The sequence below is a fragment of the Vanellus vanellus genome (assembly GCF_965231255.1).
Source record: "Vanellus vanellus genome assembly, chromosome: 16".
Lineage (NCBI taxonomy): Eukaryota > Metazoa > Chordata > Aves > Charadriiformes > Charadriidae > Vanellus > Vanellus vanellus.
Window position 1 is genome coordinate 7,464,021 of NC_138921.1, and position 21,815 is coordinate 7,485,835.

A 21,815-nucleotide genomic window follows, 5' to 3' on the forward strand; every position below is an offset into this window, starting at 1 on the left:
CCGGCGGCCCCCGCTCCTTTGGCTTTTCCCCGAAATGACGACACGAGGGACTCGGGCGGTTCACCAAGCAGCATTTACTCGGCCCGGCGGGGGCGCGGCCGCTCAGGGCCCGCAACGGCCCCCGGAGAGGGCCCCGGTCACTGCCCAACCCCCGGTAGGGCGCTCGAATGCCCGTTCCCTCCCCGGCACCAGGCAGGGAACCTCCCCCTCCATGTGCCATTAGATCGCGGCAGTTCATTACCGTAGCTGAACTACTAAAAGTCATATTAGTAATTATAAATACAAAAAGCAATTACAGGGGGGGTTGCGTAGAATGATTTATAACCAACACCTGAAGCTAAGAAAGATCAAAGAGACTCTCTACACAAAAATTCCTAAACCCCAAAGTGTTAGCCTTCATTTGCACCCCACTAAAAAGCTTCCCTGAAATTGTGGCAAAATACATAGAGAGGGGGGGAAATACCAAGCCCAGAGCGACACGAGCCATGGTCACTCGTGAGGTAAGAGGGGAGGATATAGTCCAAGAGCCGGACCTTTTAGTAAGGGAGACCTCGTTAGGTTTACTTCTTAGGTCTAGCGGAGATACACTTTCCCTCTTTACAACACACACAAAAAACTCCTTCAGAATTCCTGGAACTTAATTTTCAACTGAAAATTTAGAGAGTCTGACAGGTCTGGTTTTAAATGCAAAACCAAAACCAGTAGAAGCGTTCCTGTGTTGCAAAACGATCTCTCCTCTCAACTGCAATAACTAAGATCCAATATGCTGCAACTGTTATTTTATTTTCCTCCTAACTGTCTAAAGGTACCACAACTTAGGGTTTTCTTCCCTTTTTGCGCAGGGACTGGCCTTCTCCGGAAAAGGCAATAAACCGGCTTCCAGATTCATCCTGGAAAAAGGAAAGAGGGGAAAAAAGGCTGTTACATCTTTGCTCACTGCTCGTGTGTGATGAAACTGAACGATCGTTAGAAAGAATATTCCATCAGAACAGAAACTGACTGCAGACATTTCACATCCTTAACCTACATAATAACCACCTTCTTCCTGAAAATAAAATACGAGTAGTTCAATGACTTTTCAGCCAACTGGACCAAGTAGGCACTGGCTTATTAAATTTATATCAGGCCAATCTTTTTACATCAGCAAGCAAGGACATCAGAGGCTGTTTTCACCTAATTCAAACCACTGTTTAATAGAAGGGTGCTGTGAAAAATCAAGTATGGAGAGGGAAATCACAAACTTGGACAGTACTTCTAACATTCTAATCCTGTCCAAAATTGGGAAGGATCCAACTTCATTTACCTCTTCGACTTTCTTAACTAGTGGACGCGAGTTTCTAATGAATGTGATTCTACCAATCTTGAAGTCATAATTGGGTATTCCTCTGGAAAAGAAGCATAAAAATATTATGAAAGACGTTTTATAGGCACCATCCAATTGAACACAGTGAGACCTATTTGTCTGCCAGTGTTGCACCAAAAACTGGCTGCAAATTTTCATTACCAAATGATTCTAGAGTTAAACCACTGGATTGTTTTCCGAAGGTACGCGTACACTGCATGAAGTAAATAATCAGACACCGGAGCTGCTGCAGAAGCTTGGCTGTGGGCACGTTTCCATGTAGCCTGTGGTTTCCACAGCGCCATGGACACGCTTTTCCACAAGGGCTCAAGTTTTACTGTGACAGGCATAAATGACAGAACACCAGAGGAACCACATCCTTAAGTCTGAATGTTCTACATTTCCTTCTAAGAAAAAGAAAAAAAACCAACAAACCCACACATGGCTTTGGTTATCCACCCAACTCAAAAAGGTTTCACTCTACATCAAATTTCGCTTTAGAAAATTGGCGGGGCACTGTGCATCACTCCACCCAGCCCAGTCTAGCCCTGCTGCCTCTCCCTACTTGTCTGCTGTAGAACCAGAACTGATTTGAGTTTTGGCAACATTAACTTAGGATCTGCATCCAAAGTAGTCAGGGATGTCAGAGTCCATCTAGAAGAATAGACTATTTTCTAAATGCAAACTTATGACAAAATTAGCGTGTTTATATTGCAGGACATCAAACAAAATTAAACTCCACTCACACGCTGATCCTTCACTTGCTGACAACTGAATGAAACAGACATACCTTCGAATGTCTCCTGGTTTAATTGGCGATGGACTAGGCTCAACACCTTTCTTCTTGCCATCCAATCTGTTCCCAGAACCAGAGAATGCCTATGTATACATAACGAGTTTTAATTTAACCGTACATTGTATTTGAAAGCACACTGCACAGAGATATTATATTCTGTAAAATCTTACTGTCATTTTTATTTAATTATTTGATTCAGTATGTTTCTTTTTGGTATGCATAAGCTGATGAACCCTGGGTGTAGGAGTATGTTTTGGTCTCCCATTCACAGACTGCCCTCTAAGGACAGCAAGTCATACTGTTCCTGGCCGTAAACATCACAGAACATTCGCAGATAGTTGCCAGTTAAACCTCTAAGAACAGGTACTACTATTTTGCAGTTGTTTGGAACAACTTCCCTCCCCATTTCACAACATTCAGAAACCAGCAGAAATAGGGGACTTACACGAAATCCTATATCACTCACATATCCGCTATGGTCTGCTTCAACATCCTGTCAGGGAGAAAACAAGTTAGTTCATTGTGTTCACATTGTGATATGCAGAATGCACGAAAACATATTTCTACATATTTCTGACCAAACAAAACTTCAGAATAATCCTTTTCCAAAATCAACAGTTGGTAAACAATCATCTCCTAAGTAACACAAGGAAAAGCGTGTGGTAAGTTTTGTCTTAAGAAATTGCCTCAGGAAAAAAAAAAAAAAAAAAAAAAAAAAATCTATGTTGGTGCTCACTGCCCCATCACAAGCCAGGCTGACTTCCAGGGAATACATTTTTGAAAAACAGAAGCTTAACCTACTGTGGTCTCCTCGTGTTGTGCACTTCTTTCTGGTTCTTTGTACCCCAAAGGAGCATCAAAATCCACCTATTTACACAAGAAGCATGAAAGTAAGCATGACTCATATATTTCTTTTAATCATAAACTTTGTACTGCTATTCCTCAAAAGTCCACAAACTATCGCTCTGTTTTGATCTAGAAAGAACTGAGCTTTGCTTATTAAATATTTTAACTCAGAACTAATAAGACCAAGCCTCCCACGAATGATTCTTAGCATGTAATTGAAACAGAGCAGTAAAACAGCACCCCACAACATCACTGGAGTTTGAATGAAGGCAAGGCTATTAAATAAAACTCAGATTATAAAACCCGTTGAAGCCAAACATCACATTCTAGGCACTACAGTCACCTGATGGTACATGAAGTGCAGCTCGAGCCCACAGATGTGGTTACAAAGTACGTGGGGTACTCTCAAATGAGTCATCTTCCCTATCCCATCCCTCTGCAGCATCAGAGGTGGTTGGTGGACAGCGCTGTCACTGAACGAGATGCCCTCTCCTTTTGGGAGGACACAGTAAAATCAGACTTTCCACATCTGCTTTAACTTACATTCATATCACATTCTATGATGGACACAGCCTTATCCGGTTTGGTCTCCATTACCCGAAGCTCATAAATCTGAAACAGTAACAATTATTTTAAGATTGTGTATTAAAGTGTTCGACTTACATATAAGAAAAGTGTATCTAAACCTTTCCCTTCAGACCGCTTCGAGAAAATTGAAGTAAGTGCTCTTTAGGTTAAGGGCTGGATACTGCAGGGTCTCTACAGAACTTGAGAGCCAAGATTTTTAACTTAGAAGATTGCTATGTACTGGAGCTAGAGAACCTACTTTTTACTGTACCTTGCTGCACTCTTACTGTACCTTAATCTGCATTTTTGAAAACAAATTATGAATTTAGGATAAATTCTGTCCTTTGACTTGTAAAAACATCAACAGCACAAAAAAGTATTTTCTCATGAGCCAGAAAACAGTCTAAACAGCAGCTCAGGAGAAGACTTAACTGACCCCTTTTCTCCTCCAACAGAAAACCGATTGTGAAATCTACCATCTGGGATTACTTGTCAACGATACTGCAGATTACTTGTCAACAATACTGTGTGTACTTTTGTACAAGGAGCAGAATTTATTTCCTCAAATCGATGGCATACAAACAAAACTTGCACGGACTGGTGTTGTATACTGTACCTTTTCATTGTAGTTGATGGCAATAACATCCCCAGTAGTTAGACAAGCAAAGTTTCTCAATGCATTTTCTAATCTTTGGAGTATGTTAAGATGAAACATTTGTTTTCAATGCAACACAAAAGCTTTAAAGTTACTATGTTATAAACTCTGATCCTTGATCTCCCAAATGTGGCTTAAAAGTCATCAGTACTGTAGATTGCCTTTTAGTAAACGTTAGGGTATACAAGTTCTTCTAAGGGACATTCAAACTCACTCAACTTTAAGCCAAGATTCATGCTTCTTTGCTCCAGGCTACACTTTGTGCCAGCAGCTGGAAACATCTCTGTACATAAACTCTCCATCCTTTCTGTCTTCAGAAGGAACAGTAGTAGTTAGCTACTACTGGAAGAGTATAAGCCACACCTGAAAAGCTAGTTCTGCTTCAGCATTTCAATTTGGGAGAAGACTTTTGTCCCCTGCTCCATACTTGAATAGGAAGGATACACAGCTTTGGGATTGGTGATGTCTAGAAAATCTGGACTCTGTGGCTGAAATTTTGAGTAAGTAGCAACTTGAAGATTAACACTCTCCACTTGTACCAGGCCTCCCTCTTCCAGCAGCAAGTTCTGCATCATCTGGAAGAATAAAAACAAAGATAGAAACCACTATCAACACGACTGATGTTTTTAATTCTCTTTCCTTGCATATACCTATTTTTGCTGGGGCCACCATCTTCCTTGAAAAGCACCAGTTTACCATGGTTTGATTACAGGAAGGACAGTCAGATGCATCTTAAAAAGCAATCCGCTTTGCTTACTTAGTTAAACTCTCATGGAGGTAAACCTGAGCTGTGGATGAAAGCTGTTGTAGGAACACGCCTATCAAAGACACACACTTTCAGGAAACATTCTGCCTCTTCATTATTGAACTGGCAACTCACTCATCCTACTCTTCAGGTTTTGACAGTTCAGCATGAGACAACTCACCCAGTGTGGAAGGTAACATATGCCCTCATCAGCCACAAATTCAAGCACTCCACAGTGCGTCATTCGGTCTGAATTTTTATTGGTCAGCTTAAACAGCATCGGGTAAGTAATATTAAGTCGGCCTGGCGAGAGAGGAGAAAAAAAATTATTTGTTAAAAGCCACTAACACATTTCTGAAGTTTTCATAGATTGACCATTAGCAAGAGAAAGGGCCAGACTACAGGAGAGCATTCCCCTCACACCGTTAGTCCAATTGCTCAAAACTACGAATCCAGGAGAGAATGCAGATACACAAATACTATATTGCCATCGCACTTGGAGCTTTAAATGCCCCTCCAACACTTCACAAGCTCAGAGATGAGCAGGCAGCAGGTATTAGCACAGGAATCTATTACTGCTATGTCTGGTTGCTATTATCAGCTAGCTCCTACCTAATGAATTTTAACTGGCCCTGCCTATTTAAAAATCAAATCCTGACTAAACTAATTTCTCAAAGAAATTAAGGCTAAAACTCAGAAGGGGGAGAAAAAAATACCTCAGTTAAAAAGGCCAATAAAGACGATTTATACTATTGATTCAGTTATCTTTTTCCCCATTTCAAAGTTAACAATCACTTATTTTGTCTTTAAAATTAATTTTCCTCCAGACAACAGTGTCAAGAACAAGCAAGTTGAGATTAAGACTTTACTGGATTAACTGTAACCATTATACTGAGTACGCTATTAATAGTTAATAAATATTGATTCATGCCTCAGGTAGCCCAACACTTCAAATGTCTGTACTTGAAGACAGACAAACCCCATTAATTGTGACAGACAAAATACTTCCAAACCATGTTTTTTCAACTAATTAGTCTCATATTCTCTATTTAAGTCAGATTTTAATAGATAACTAAAATACTGTCATATTTGCTTGCGCATTTGCTCACATTTCTAGTGTTGTTATTCCAGAATAAAATATTCACTTACTGAGTTGATCCAAAGCCGATGGTGGCATAATTACTGCAGAAATGAATAAGAATGTAAGATTAGGAAAAGTATGACTGTAGAAAGAGTACATAACATAAATTTTAACATTGCTTCCTCTAAAGTCTCCTCTAAAAAAAAAGGAGATTCTAAAGTCTCCTGCCAATTCATTTTTGAGCCAGTGACTTCAGTAGAATCGGTCATGACAACTATACCTGCTTGGAACATGGAGATTTCAGAATTTAATCAAAAAAAAAAAAAACAAAAAACCAACCCAGAGAAGACAAGGTATTACAATGCCTAGTACTAAATAAAACTTTTCCTAAAGTTAATTTTATTTGTTTGGGCTTATAGGTACTCTTAAACCGATGCCAACTCAAAACAACACAGCACGAGTCTGACAGCCTGAGAATTAAGCCGGCCCATCTATTCTCTTTGTTCAAGCTAAGCGAGGTACAACAAGGAGGGGAAGAGAGTCCTTAATCATAAGTTTCCATGGCTCATAATGGGCCTAAGATTTTAACAAGAGGCTTTAAAAAAGCAGAACGTCTTCTTCTAATGCTCATAAACCAGGACTCGCTTGGTAAGTTTTTTAACGACAGACTAATACGATAAACCCCTCCTACTTCCTTCTCCGGGTCCCACCCAGGGTGCTATTCCAGCTCCAGCCACAAGGCCAACAGCACCTCTCTGTGCTGTTCAACTGTGCTACTGCAGTCTGGGCCAAAAGCTGCGTTACTCGACATTATTCACAAACACTCTTTCAATAGGTTATTAATCAAAATAAAACATGCACATACTCTTCCCGCCTTTCTCCACATCTGACCTGTCATTAGGCCCAGCAAGCATGGATACCGAGAAGCAGCGGTATTGGGTTGAGAAGCGGTTCTGGAAAACCCGCGGGATGGGGTGATCGAACATATTAAAGGAGAACTAGGGAAAGCAAACACAAAGAGAGGAGTGAGAGGAGTGTATTAACGGGTACGTGTAGCACACTGAAGTGTCGCGGCGCCCACCGAGGCCTCCTGAAGCGCAGCTCAAACCACGCTGAGGGGCGGCGACGCCACTTTCTCGCACCGCGTACGCGCTGCCCGCGGCTCACACCGAAACCAAGGCCGGGCCGAGTCCCGGCCGACCTCAGCCCGGCACTCCGCACCGGCGCCGCCTTCCGAAACGGGCTGGGCAGCCGCCGCAGGGAAGTGGGGCCCAGCCGCCCGCCCGCCCGCCGTGACTCAGCACTAGCCCCGGCCGTCCCCCGGGCCTCACCATGGCGGCAGCGCCGAGGGGCAGAGCGACGGCACAGAACTTCCCCGCTGGAACCGGCGGGGCGCGGGCAGGACGGAACCGGGCCGCGCCGCTCTCTCGGCTGACGGGGCTCGGGCTGCCGCCAGCCCCACCCCGCCGCGCTGCCCCTCCCAGCCTGCCACGCGCCGCCCGCCTCCCGGGCGGCCATTACGTGTGAGGGCGGAAGGTAAAATCTCTCGCCGGCCGATGTGGCCGTTGCGGACGGCTGTTGGGGTCGCTCCGTCCTTCCTCAGTCACCGGGCGTCGATGCGGCCCCTCCCGCCTCGCCGTCACCCTCACGGAAACGGCAAAGCAAGCAACTTGCCCGCGGCAAAGATAGCAGACACGGCAACAAAAGCCAGCACGGTGCTTCCGGCTGTGATACTCCTGCGATTGGCCAGCCGCGTGTGTCGCGACTCCTTTTTCCCAACCCCAGTAGCGAAAACCCGGAATGGGTTGGGCAGCTCGCCCAATCCGCTCTGCGAGGGCGGGCTGGCCTCTTTACCATTGGCCAGCGCGCCGTGAGGAGAAGACCAATGGGAAGCGGCGCTGATTTGGCGCCTAGTTTGAGTGGGGGTGGCCCGTGGCTGCTGCTGTTTCCCCGCCGTTTCCCCGCCGCTCTCGCGCTGCCGCCATGTTCATCTCCGACTGCCGCCGGGAGTTCTACGACGCGATCGTCAGCCAGGTGCGGGCCGTAGGCCGTGGCCGGGGAGGGCGCGGCGTCACCTGGGCGTCCCGGCGGCGGCGGAGCTCTCGGCTCCCCTCAGGCCGCTGCCCGCGGGGCTCGGCGGTCCCCGCCGCCTCACGGAGCTGGGTCGGTGCCGGGGCGTCCCTGGTTCCTGCGGCGGCGGCTGAGGCGCTTTGGTCCCTTTCGGGTCGTGGGGTTGTGGGGGCAGGGGAGCCCGGGTGTCTTTTTTTTTTTTTTTTTTTTTTTTTTTTCTTTATACCTTTTAAACCATTGTGCTGTTGTTTGTCCAGACGGTAAATCCTGTATTCTGTCTTTGAGGTTTCTCTTGCAGCCTTTCTTATAGGAAGGCTGGTTGGCTGCTTCTATTTTTTTACTGATGGTTTGCCTAACTTTGTTTGTAGCGGATGTGTACGCTGAAGTGGTAAAGCTCTTCTTGGACAGTATTCTAGTATTTTTACCCGTTAAACTGTATTATGGATTGTGCAAATAAAAGCATTTCCCACAACTTCTCCAACTTTAAGCAAAATCTTGCTCTCCCTCCCACCAAAAAAAACCCAAACCGCAACCCACCAAAAAACTGCCAGATAACCTTGATTTTGGCAAGGCAATTTATTTCAGGAGTTGCCTTGCTCCTATTTTTACTACAGATTTTCTTCAGGCAAAACTGTGCCAGATCCCACACTGAAGCCCTAGCCCTTTCTAGACACGATGAAAATAGTTGTAGGGCTGACTAGCTTTGAACCTTCAAAACTGTGTGCAGTTCATAGGAGTCTGAATAATTACATTTCTTCAAAGCAGCTGACATATTGGGGGTATGTGGAGTTGTTTATTGTTCATATTTACAGGGATCCAAATCAGTTAATTTTGGTTGCAGTGTCCATTCAGAAGCAATCCTGGTTTATGATTATAATGATCTCTACCTAAATTTCTCACTTTGTGGTCTCACAGTTTGTGTTTCAAGTTTCTATGTGTTTCAAGTACCAGTGCATTAGATTTGGCACCTATGTTAATATACTAATACTGTGTTAATATACTAATACTGTTATTCTATTATTTTTTCAGCGTGTTCTCCTTCTTGTTGCTTCAGATGTTGATGCATTATGTGCTTGTAAAATACTCCAAGTAAGTTCTTGTTCATTATCACTGCAGGCTAACAGTAAAAGAAAAAATGCCCTTGGATCCTTTTTGTAGGTTTGAACTGGGGAAAGGGTAAAGGTTTAATCTGCTTATGTAACTTTTTTTTTTCCCATGAGTTATGACACTGAAAGCTGATAAGTCATACTCCCAAAGATAACGTAGATTTGTCATTTGGAATGTCTTGAAGATAAAGATTTGTACGAAATGGAATTATAGCATGGTATAGCACTGTAGAAGAGGTTGTTTCCCTTCACTTTCTCTAACAGCTGTTTACTTCATTTCAGGCTTTGTTCCAATGTGATCATGTGCAATATACACTCGTCCCAGTATCTGGATGGCAGGAACTTGAAACTGCCTTTCTCGAGCATAAAGATCAGGTGAAAAAAAACTGTATTTTTTTTAAGTTGCAGCCCATTTTATATAGACATGCATTTTCTTTTTCCCTGGCTTAAAATGTCAGTTCTTGACCTAATTATTAGTGTTGGTTATCTCAAAACAGTGGTTAAATTTTAACATACCAGTAACAAACTTGTCAACTTTTTTTACACCAGCTGAAACTAATGTGCTATAATTTTGATAGATTCAAATTAAGTCTGCACACATTTTGAGATATAAGAGGTGGTGGTATTGAATTTCCAACATCCCCAAATTTGCTGTTTTGTCTTACAAATTTTTTTTCCTCCTCAGAGACAGCAAATGTCAGAAAGTACATACAAGTTCTAGCAATGATGAGTACTTTGCAGGTCTTGTAAAGTTGTTTTCAGTCTTCTGTGTTTCATGTTAGTTGAATTGAAAACCTTTTTTCTTATTGCTTTTGTTTGCAGTTCAAATATTTTGTTCTTATTAATTGTGGTGCCAATGTTGACCTTCTGGAGATCTTGCAGCCAGAAGAAGACACTTACTTTTTTGTATGTGACAGCCACAGACCTATCAATGTAGTGAATGTTTACAATGACACACAGGTAAACACTTTTCTTACATAATAAAAATCTTCACGCAGTGTGGTGGTGGGTGGTGTAGTGCTTTTCTGTATTTTGCAAAACTGTTGACACTGTTCGCTAGTGGGTCAGGAAGCAGTATTAATGGATATTTGCAGTAGTCATGTACATGATCAGAAAAAAAATATATCTTTTTTCAGTAATAAAATATATAGCGTTAAAGTGTGATAGTTGTCAGTAGTAAGTACCTGTTAATCCTGTTGCTATAAATCAAACGGCTACAAATCCAGAGGATAAACATCCTCCAGAATGTAATATGTATTATCCCTCAGCATCGAGCGACACTTAGAATGTGAGTATTAAGCACAAATTATTTGACAACATGACTTTAACAAGCATAAAAAAACGCTAATTCTTTCAGTAATGATGTAATCAATGATTACAGGTTTTTACTCTTATTTTGTATAAATTTTGTATAAAGTCTTTCTATTAAAAAGCAGTATTTTTGTTATGCCAAGAATCGATCACAGCCAAAATGAATTTTTAGTTTCTCTTACTCAGTATTTGAAGTATTCTCATTTGTCATATGAAATGCTTTTTTTAATCACTAAATCAGATACTTTATTTAAAATACTTTTTTTCTTCTTTGCTAGATTAAGCTGTTAGTTAAACAAGATGATGATCTTGATGTTCCTGCTTATGATGATATCTTCAGAGATGAAGAGGATGAAGAAGAGGACTCAGAGAATGAAAGTGATGGGTCAGAACCTTCAGAGAAACGTAGACGTTTTGAAGAGGTATGTTTCTGCTGCTTCACTGTGAAGAGAAGGAAAATAAAACAGTTATTACATGTACTTTACTTCATCATAATAATGATATTTGAGTTTAAAAATTTTGTTCCGTTAGATCACAAATTCAAGCTTAAGATTTAAAAATCATCTACTGTGACCAATGGAGTTTCACATACACAAAATGTTTATTTATCTGAACTGCACAGAAATATTTTGTCCTTATAAAGAAACGTTTTGAACTTGACTAGGTATAATGCTGTCTTTCTGTAATCAGTGGACTGAAGAGATCTATCTCTGAAGCTCGCAAATAATTTAGCAATACATTTTGTCTGTCTTTTGTAGCAGTAAACTAAAAAAACTATATTATGATAGACACAAAATATTAAATTTCCCATATATTGTTTGTAGCATATTTTCTATTTATACCGTACAAGGAAGCAAAGGCATGAGGCTAGAAATATTAAGAGACAATGAAATGTAGACATTATCAGATTTAACATATATTTCATATTATTTTTCTATTAACTTAGTACACTTTTTCCTAATAATCTACAAAGGGCACTACCTCAGCAAAAGCAGATACCAGAAATTCAAAGGAAAATCTATAAATAGTGTACATAATAGCTATTCTCCAATCTGTTAAATATTTCACAAAGATCTTCTTTATTTCTTTGATTTTTCAAGCTGATGATGCTATTTGTGGATATACAATATATACAATATCCACAAATATATCCAATATACAGCGAGTCCCTCTTTTTCTGAGCTTCATTAATTATCTCATGTTTATTTTTCATCAATGTCATCTTTATGTTATAAAATGGTAGGATGCAATGTTGCTAGTGTTGAAAATACTGCTTACTGAGCCTCTTATTGGTGAAGACAAGCTAAATAAATGCTAGCACAGAAAGATGCCGTGACTTTATAAAAGTGTGTTCCTTGGAAAAATATCTGATAATAATACTCTTCTTATTAGATGTTGTTAATAGGAATAATAATTCTTTTTAATGAAGACTTAGTCATTAAGGTATATGGATAGGTGCTAATCTACTAGAGTATTTTTTCTAGCTTTTTAACATTGAAATTCATTTTCAGGATGTAATAGAAAGAACAATGAAAAGGCGACAAAGGCGAGAATGGGAGGCACGCAGGTGTGTTTAACTGTTTTGGTTTTTTTTACGTTGCTTGTATCTCACTTTTTTATTAAAATCTTGTTGAGAATACAAAAGCATAATACTATGCTGCTTGATTTGCAAGATGCTTTCGTTTTAACATCAGAAAGTGGATTGATATTTACTACATAAAAATAAAACTTTAATGGAGGATAGCTGTAAATAGTAATTTATGAATTTGAGTAGCAATAGGTGCACTGCTTCACTTGTAAGTAGCTGTAGTATACTTATCTTGTTTATCTTAGGGTGAAACTTGTGCTTCAGTTTTCTTCCTTTACAATCACACTATTGTTAATAGGAATGAGCAGGAACAAATCGGATAAAAAAATGGGATTTGAGGAATAATGATTTGATAATTTTTTCCTTTTTATTTTATGAGTACACTTCAGTATGGTTTCCACGTTGCTACTAAAATCTAATTGCCTTGCAGAAAAACAATTTCTTGCCCAAGCTTAATTTTTTTTAAATTGCTAAAATGAAATTTAAATATTATTTCACAATTCCTGGCTGATATTTTTAATTGGATCTAGTGACCAGTTCACCACTTAGTCAAATGTGGGGTTTTTTTCCTTTTTAGACGAGAAATTCTTTTTGATTATGAGCAGTACGAATACCATGGGACCTCAGTAAGTATAAACTCTTGTTTGCTATAAAAACGCAAGATAAAGGTAATTGGGCAATATCCAATGTATATAATTATCTAATAATACTATACACAATAATAATATTTTTATATCTTGGGATTTTTATATCTTATTGTTATATATAAGATACATCATATATGTGTAAGTAGTTTGACTTAGCAGTTCGATGTTTTCTGGCTGTGTACATACAATTTTACTGTCGATGAATCAGATACATCATAGAAACAATACTGGTAGACTGGCAGACAACAGCCAGCTGAGTCATAGTGAATAATGTAATGTTAACAGTGGGGGGAAGTGATAAACCAGAACTCTTAACATTTTTGTTGTTTGGCATCTTTAATACTGTATTATAATGTATATACTTTAATACTGGTATAAAAAAATTATGATAGTGTAATTTTTTTAGTTCTTGACAAAAGTATCTATTTGTACACAAAATACTCTTGCAAAAAGGCTTTAGCATATAGGGAGCTTGTTTGCCTTTCAAAGTTTTCAAAGTGTCAGGATATTTCAAACATAATACTTGGGACACCTAAACTGTTCCTTCTGTCATGTGGCCTCTTGTCTGATTTTTACTCTATTTTGTTAAAGTGCTGCTTTATATATAATGCAAGATTGCAGAGCTGTATAAAATATTTTTCTTTCTACTTTGTGTCTTAGAAAGGAAAATACTGTTGGATTGTCAGACTCAAGTGTGATTTCTAGAGCTTTAGTGACATGCTAGTACTTGGCAAATTTAACTGTGTTCTATTTGCTTAATGAAGCGAGATGTTTGTGTTCATTTATCCTCTCTTTTTGCTTTTCCCTCATATAGTCTGCGATGGTGATGTTTGATCTGGCATGGATAATGTCTAAAGACTTGAATGACATGTTGTGGTATGTTTGCATTATCATTTTTCATGGAGTCTAGAAGCTTAAACCCATAGTAAAGAGAGGCAAGATTACCCAAAACTATTTGATTTCACCATAAGGTTCCAGTTTATTTCGTGAGTGGGTGTATGTCTTGAATTGGAGGATGCATCTGTGTAAATTAATTACAAACAACCAATAGATTTTGCATGGAAAAAGGGAGGAAGGTACTTGATGTGTATGTCTGCTAAAGAGGGCATAATAGTATGTAGCTTTGTTGTTAACTTCTATGTACACTTGGTGAACAGTGATTCTGACTTATTCTGGTACATACTTAGAGGGTTAAATATTATATAATGTACTGGAATGTTTTATTTTAACTGTTTATTTTCCTTTTTTCCTCCCCAATTTTAGGTGGGCTATTGTTGGCCTCACAGATCAATGGGTCCAGGACAAAATCACTCAGTAAGAAAGATACTTTTTTTTTAGTATATATTTTTTTTATTTCTCTATATTTTAAATTAATAATAGAAATTAATAGATATCAGGAAATATATGGGAATTAATGTAATGCAAGATAATTAATAAACAATGATGTTAAATATCTCGATGACTGAAAGTGATCTGATGTCTTTCAAAAATGGGACTAAACATCTGAAAAAACTGTATTTTCCTTTTCTACTATTTAGAATTTTTAAACTAACACTATTTTTCACAAAATTATAGAACAGTCACTTCTGATCCGCAAAGAGATGGTGTTTAATAGTAGTTTACATAAATATGGCCTTGTTACAGAACATACTTTTTTTTTCCTGTTGATAAAACTGTATCCTCCAGCTTCTTTTCCAGTTGTAGTTAGCAAGTTTCAGATTTTGTCCTTTTTTTTTTTTTTTTTTCCCCTTCTTTCTTATTTCCTACTAGATACCCTCAGAATTCTAGTAGTGCCTGTATAGGCTTTAATTCTGGTGTTCTATTGTTACTAATACACTGGTGTTTTTAAGGACACAAATGTAATAAGTAACTAATTTCATTGGTCAGTCTGTCTCTCTGTATTGGTTTTGGTTTCACTTTACTTGCCTGGGTGTATGGCTGAATGTTTAAAAAAACATTATTTAACAAGTCTGTTTTTTTTTTTAAGATGTATCTGCAATTTTCATCCTGCGGACTAGCCAATATGTAATCTTTAGGAAGCATTTTTGGGCTCTCATAATGAAGTACAAAAATACACAGGAAGAAAGTGAAGTAACAAATTTGTTTTTGTTTAAGAATGAAGTACGTGACTGATATTGGAATCCTACAGCGTCATGTGTCTCGCCATAACCACCGCAATGAGGATGAAGAAAATTCTCTGTCAATTGATTGCATGCGGATAGCATTTGAATACGAGTATCCTTGCATAAGACCTGGGGAAAATGAACTCTACCCACTTGGTGAACCCTGGTTGAGATTTTATCTAGGGAAAAGAAACAACCTAGCACCATCTCTGCTGCTGAGAATCAAATTAAAAGAAATAGAAATTTGAATGTTATGTTGAACACGAATCCTTCTTTCAATAGCTCATGCAGCTTGAGTTCAGCTTAACCTCTCAGAATTAGTTACAAGTCAATGTTGCTCGTTGTGTGTTATGTGCACCTGCAGTGTCTAACTGTATCTTATGTAGTACAGAGATGCAATATATAAGGGCAACTGAAGACTTACCTACTAGTAGTGGAGTTCTGTTATCATTTGTAACTTCAAATGATATATGTGTTCATAATTATTTGCCATAATTCCTGTTCAGTCTGCGCCTGGCACTTTATCAGCACTGGTCTCTATATGAAAGTCTCTGTAACACTTCATATACCTCTGCTAGCCTTAAGCTTTGGTCTGTACAAGGGCAGAAGAGGCTCCGGGAGTTTTTGGCTGACATGGGGTGAGTTATAAAAATCTGGGTCTTGATTAAAGGATCATAGGATCATTTTTCCAATTAATTATGGGAAAATATTGAGAATATAGCTTGCGAGTACTCAATGTCTTAGTTTTTTAAATATTATTTTGGGGCTCTGGGTAGGTTGCCAAGTCTCTTTGAGTTGAGTTATACAAATTGTGTTTTCGTGTACAAGGAATACTGCAGGAGTATGCCTTTATGGACTAGTAGATTAGTGATTAACCTATGCTTTCTCACATCCACTCTCACGACTTAAAAAAAAAAAATGCAAACAAGTTTAATCAGACTTAACTTGCTAAATTATCTAATATTAAGAAAGCCTTGTGAAAGGAAGGCAAAATATTTGTTTCTTCTGGCATACCAATCAGTGTATTTTTTTCTTCTGGTTTTAGTTTGCCTTTGAAGCAAGTGAAACAGAAGTTTAATTCCATGGACATGTCTTTGAAAGAAAATCTTCGAGAAATGATTGAAGAATCTGCAAACAAGTTTGGGTAAATTGTTTTAAATACAAATGCTTTATCTGAAAATACTTTTCAATTAAGTTCAAATATTTTTGTATGAAAAGGATGTAACATCTAGTTTTAAAATACGTTTTTTAGATGGACAAAGGAGTATTAGGCACGTTGCAAATGTTAGGGTATGATTTGTCTTTGTGTTCTTAACATTAACATACTGAGGAGATGGCTGGTCAATGTTTATAATAATGTTGGTAATGTTAATAATCCTTACTGGTTTTACTTCATTTTGCAGAATGAAGGATTTGAGAGTTCAGACCTTCAGCATTCACTTTGGCTTTAAGAACAAGTTCTCAGCAAGTGATATAGTTTATGCAACAGCTTCTCTCATGGAGAATACAGAGAAAGAGGGGCCTGAAACAACTAATTTCATTAAAGCTTTGGACAGTCTCTCCAGGTACTGAAAATACATGTCTTCATTATTTTACAGTTTTATTTTGCGTACAGGGGTTACATATCTAAAAGATACGTTGATGTTTCATAAGCCATTGAAGAAAAAACGAAATATCCCTGTGAACAATGTTTAGAGAGATCTCACTTTTGTGTGAAAAGCTTTGTTTTTGTATGAAGGTGTTTAATTTTATTTTTTCTGTTGCAGGGGTAACCTGGACAAACTGCACCAAGGACTGGACCTGGCCAAAAAGCAGTTATGTGCCATTCAGCAGACAGTAGCCAGCTGTATTTGCACCAACCTTGTAATTTCTCAGGGGCCTTTTCTCTATTGCGCTCTCATGGAGGTCAGAATTCTAGTTTTTGACTGTCTCATTTGACTGTCATGTTTGGCTGTCTCATAGCTGTATAACACTGTTTTCCTAACTGCTTAACTCAGTAAGAATGACTCTGTCAGAAAGAACTTATTTATCTATACTGTGCTGTCCTCTGATGGGTCAATATTGGCATCTGCTCTGAACTTCACAAAGGAAGAATCAGTCCTCTCAAAGGGGGGAGGGCTTCATTTCAGCGTCAAGTGGGTGAGATCAAATTCCCGTATTGTAATGGTTCTTGTTAGTGTTCTTTGAGCCCCACAAAACATTTAGACTTGCCAGTACATATTAAAATTAAATAAGTGGAAGAAACACCTTGGATTGTAATTGAAATAATTCTTCTCTTCCTAGGGCACACCAGACGTGAAACTGTTTTCCAAACCAGTGTCTCTGTGCCTGCTTAGTAAATACTTACTCAAATCGTTTGTTTGCTCTGTAAGTAAATCAGAAGCGTTTGACTAACTAACTTCTGGCTTGTCTAGTAGTTATTGTTCTGTTGGATACTTGCAGTTGTTTATTAAAAACATTACATGAAAATCTTAATAATGTTTTTCTGCTAATTGGTTGGATAATTTTAGCACATCCTGAATGCTGCTCTAGGGAAGATATCTGCCTGGGAGACATCATAGCATTAGAAAGTTTTCATTACTATGATACTTACAATACTTACAAATACTTGTGTAATTTTGTAAGTTTCGAGGTAGCGTATCATTAAATATGTAATTTGTAAAGTCAACCTGACACAAAAAAAAGCAATATTGCAGGATGGGTGATTGTTATCTAAAGAGTTCTGTGTCTGTTTAAATAAAATCCTCTGATCTCTACAACTAATATGACTGAAATTAAATTCCATTTATCTTTTAAGCTATTAATTACACAATTCAGATAAAAATGAGGTTTTAAGTTGAGAACTGTCTTCACTTCATTTGTTAATTAAATATATGATGGTCTGTCCTTGTCAGATTGCATTGATCTGTCCTCATTTTGAAAATTAGACATGGTCTCAATAACTATTCTGCCACTAGGAGCAGGACGGTGCTTTTAAAATTCACTGCAAAACGTTTACTTTAAGAACAGAACAATTTAAACAAGCTTCTGTTTCATTTACTTAAGTGTCTAAAAATATTTAAATCTTCATCATTATTTTTTGATTTAATTAAATTACAAAATTTGTAATTACAGCTTACTGCTGTAAAACAATATGACAGGGGAAATATTTTTTAATGAATACTGTGTTTGTCAATGTTTTATCTGTTGTATTTCAATGGAAAATGATTATTGAAAAAAAATTAAGCCCAGTACAAGTTTTTTAGATACTTATACCTACAGTTTTGTTGTTGTTGTTTTAAGAGGGGTTTTTTTTTTCACTGTAAATCATATCTGATCTGTGTACGTCATTTCTGTGTTAGCGAAATGCAAGATTGGAGAAGAACTAAGACTTCTATTGGTCCTTAAAGTGACTTTTACTATAAGAAAGAAGGGAATTAAGAGATTATGTAAAGAAACCATCTTCTGTTGAACTGCATTATAGCTGTATCCTTAGATGAATATTTATAATATGGAGAGCTGAATCTAAATTGTTTCCCAAGCTTTGTCTAACAAAGAGACTTTCTGACTTTCAGACAAAAAACAAGCGTTGTAAATTGCTGCCACTGATAATGGCTGCACCAATGGATGTTGAACAGGGAACTGTGATCATGGTGGGGATTCCTCCAGAGACAGAAAGCTCTGATAAAAAGAAGTAAGTGTATAGTTTAAAAGTTCTTACTAAAGGTTATCTATAGACTTTTCCTGTCTCTGAAGCAAATATATCTTTCCTTTACCTATTTAACACTGAATATGTTGACTTGAATTGTATCCTTCTTAAAAACATGCTTTTTGCATATGGTATGCATGAGGTACTTTGAGAGAGGATACAGATGTTGCCCAGCTGCTTTGCCAGTTTTCTTTTTCCTCCCTCTTAACTATTTCTTTATCTTAAAAGAGGGAGATAGTTCAATATATGACCCATTACTTCATTTCTTAAAGCCTGCAAGGTTTAGATTTTTGCACTTGAATAAATGAGGTGTATGTTTAATACATGGCACATGAAAAACATCTGGAAGACATTTTCAACCTCAGCAAGGAATGCGTTCCATACTTCTACCTTCATAAATATATTCTTTTCTGTAATGTTCATTTGTATTTCTCTTCATCTTCTAGCTTTTTTGGAAGAGCATTTGAGAAAGCTGCAGACAGTACCAATTCTAGGACTTTACACAACCATTTTGACATGTCAAGTGAGTAACACTATCACTTATTTCATTCAGCAAATGTCCTTTAGGGGTCAGTGTTTATGCAGCCTCCATAAAGCATAATGACTGTAGCCAATATACTCATTTGTGTATGTCTTAGATGCAAACATGAAAGGTGTGTATGTGATACACTATTCCTGAGTCTAATATAAACACAAGCTACATCTTTTGTCAATCTTTTTCTAAGTGCTATCTTGTTGTGCAGAAATTATAAACTACTAAGCAGAGGCTTGCATATCTTTTTGAGACGATCTGCATTTTGCATGGAGTAATGATTTGCATATGTGCACTTCAGTTAAAAATCTATGAGCTTAACTGTGAGATTTTCTTATCATTAGCAGCCAAACCAAGTATGGTATTGATGTTATGAGATGCATCCTGTATTGTCTGTTTTTAAAATGTGATACTTATGCAACAAGATTTGCCTATTATTGTATGTGTTTACAAAAGAGGCAGTATTTAATAATGTGTGCTTATATATGCATGTTGAAAATGCAAATAAACATTCCTAGATTAAAAAAGTGGCAGCTATCTCATGTAGTGAGCACCTAGAAATTGACAGAGCACTGGCACAGGCTGCCCAGGGAGGTTGTGGAGTCCCCTTCCCTGGAGATTTTCAAGACCCGCCTGGATGCAGTCCTGAGTAATGTGCTCTGGGCAATCCTGCTTTAGCAGGAGAGTTGGACTAGATGATCTCTAGAGGTCCCTTCCAACTCTGATGATTCTGTGATTCTGTGAAATTGGAGTTTGCTGAAATCTAAAAGCAAAATAAACAACATGCTTTGCATTTTGTCTAAATAAATAGTTTCTCTCTTTCCTTCTTAAAGTTGATTAAGAATATAAATAAGTATACTTGGAATTAATATTCTTCAAGTGTGACATCTGGTATATCTTTCAGTTCTTTTCATCTTGTAATAAAATATTTCATCTTTTAGTTATTGAATTGAAAACAGAAGACCGGAGCAAATTTCTGGATGCACTCATTTCTCTCTTGTCCTAATGGTAAGAGTGTAAAGAGGATTAATTAAAAAATTGTTACAAATCAAGTTAGTAACCAAATGACATTCATATATTATCTGCAGAATGCTCTAAGAAAATGCAGCAACTTCTAGTGAAAATATAAATTGAAGATAAGATAATTTGTCTTACAAAGACAATTGTTTTTCTTTTTGGGAAAAGGCAGATGATGTACACGCAGAATGTATTTTTTTATCTCCTTAGGAGATTTATTTAAATTTTGTCATCCATAAGCTTTTCTTCCATTATTCTTAACTTTTGCGGCTTTTTAACTTCAGCTGGAAAAGGAGCAGCTGTTTGTGTTGTGAAAGAAATTGAGATATCAGCTAATTGTTGTTGATACTCTGGTACTGACTTTTTCTTTTAATTATGATGGTTTTTTTGAGCTCAGGATGGAATCTTGGCCATAGCAGTGCCATTCTTGGCTTTGATGTTAAGGTTGTAGCCTATGTTAGTGTGTAGCTTTTACCTGGAACAAAGATGGGAACGTAAGACTTCAATTGTAGTTGTGACTATTAGCTTCACACTAGTTGAAAGTCTATTTTAAAGCTACTTCAAGGAAAGACAGATTTTACTGTAGATCAGAGAAGACTGTCAAATTGTTGCAATTCTCTTCACATATTCAATGCTTTTCAATGATGAATTATCTTTATTGGTTTGTGTATGCGTTTATTCTGCAGTGATGGGTGGAGATAGCTTGCTTTTCCCTAGAGAAGAGCAAACAAAATTGTTTTGTGAAGTCTGTTCAGACAACCCGTAAGACTGTGCGACAGTATATGAAGTACCTCATGGCTTTTTTGTGCCTAGATAAAGATTTGGTCTTTAGTATTAACACGCGAAGTAATCTCACAAGATTATCTTTATAATATATATACAAAAGCAAAGGAGTAAAATGAAGGCTTTAACAACAGCCTGTGAATGTTGGTAGTCCCAGCCAAATGACAATACATCTTCCCTTTTTTTTTTTCAAGGGGTATCAAAGCTACGATTTCTTTTTTTTTTTTCTGTTCACTCGGAAGTTTGAAACAGTGGGTCAATAGCTGCAATTGTTGTTTGTTAGATGGCATAGTCATGCATGGCTTCCAAGATTCTTCATCTGTTTGTGTCTTTCTTTACACTGTGACTACTGATTGTTTCAGTTTGTCTTCTGCCCTTGTTACACAGTGGTGCTTTTTGGCTCCTTGTACTGGAAGCTGCGGATCAGATGCTCTGAAATTATTTCGGATGTTCCAAAGTTCATGGTGCTGCAATTGTGATGTATCGTCTTACTTTATCTTAGTACCGGTACAGGCCTGGACTGTTGTTTTTATGCCTCCTGGGAGGTCAAAAGGATTTTAACCTTAGCACACAGATACTGAACACTGCTTCTTTGTAAAGATCCCAGTCTCATAATGGCAAAAGGTGTCCACTAGGAGTATTTGCGGATTGGATTTCTGTCAAACCTGCTTTTATTAGTGGATGTGTTCCTGCGATATTTAGTTGTTGACTAATAACAAAAAATAGTTTTTTAAGAAGTTCCATATTTATATTACCATTCAAATGTTCTTTTAAAGTTGTCTTGAATCCTTTTTATTTATTTTTTTATAAGAAACTTTTTGAAACTCCCCTTGAATTTCTAGAATGTTGAAACATTTTTTAATACTTTCAGGTTGAGGATTTGTACTTTAGTTGATATAACTGTTTTGTGAGACAAGT

General features: G+C 37.9%; 2 protein-coding genes across 3 annotated transcripts; one reads left to right on the forward strand and one right to left on the reverse strand.

The window, feature by feature from the left end:
- Positions 1 to 37: 37 nt before the first annotated feature.
- UFD1 (ubiquitin recognition factor in ER associated degradation 1) lies at positions 38 to 7,509 on the reverse strand. Of its 2 annotated transcripts, XM_082491412.1 has the most exons (12): positions 7,364 to 7,509; positions 6,898 to 7,030; positions 6,101 to 6,133; positions 5,133 to 5,254; positions 4,651 to 4,781; positions 4,168 to 4,240; positions 3,528 to 3,596; positions 2,940 to 3,005; positions 2,584 to 2,631; positions 2,133 to 2,221; positions 1,304 to 1,385; positions 38 to 890 (listed from the first exon to the last, which is right to left on the reverse strand). In XM_082491412.1, the coding sequence occupies exons 1-12, from the start codon at positions 7,364 to 7,366 to the stop codon at positions 816 to 818; spliced, it is 924 nt and encodes a 307-aa protein (XP_082347538.1). In that variant the 5' UTR covers positions 7,367 to 7,509; the 3' UTR covers positions 38 to 815. The 2 variants fall into 2 exon arrangements, with proteins under 2 accessions (XP_082347538.1, XP_082347539.1); XM_082491413.1 differs by lacking the exon at positions 7,364 to 7,509 and having other exon boundaries at positions 6,924 to 7,025.
- A 506-nt stretch (positions 7,510 to 8,015) lies between these two features.
- Positions 8,016 to 21,463, forward strand: CDC45 (cell division cycle 45; the record flags this gene model as incomplete). Its single annotated transcript, XM_082491571.1, has 19 exons — positions 8,016 to 8,066; positions 9,132 to 9,191; positions 9,491 to 9,583; positions 10,031 to 10,168; positions 10,798 to 10,941; positions 12,031 to 12,086; positions 12,685 to 12,733; positions 13,569 to 13,630; positions 14,018 to 14,068; positions 14,870 to 14,989; positions 15,384 to 15,515; positions 15,923 to 16,021; positions 16,281 to 16,442; positions 16,644 to 16,782; positions 17,161 to 17,244; positions 18,432 to 18,550; positions 19,012 to 19,088; positions 20,039 to 20,105; positions 21,285 to 21,463. 18 exons carry the CDS (start codon positions 8,016 to 8,018, stop codon positions 20,101 to 20,103), a joined length of 1,701 nt encoding a protein of 566 aa, XP_082347697.1. The 3' UTR covers positions 20,104 to 20,105; positions 21,285 to 21,463.
- Between the last annotated feature and the right edge of the window lie 352 nt (positions 21,464 to 21,815).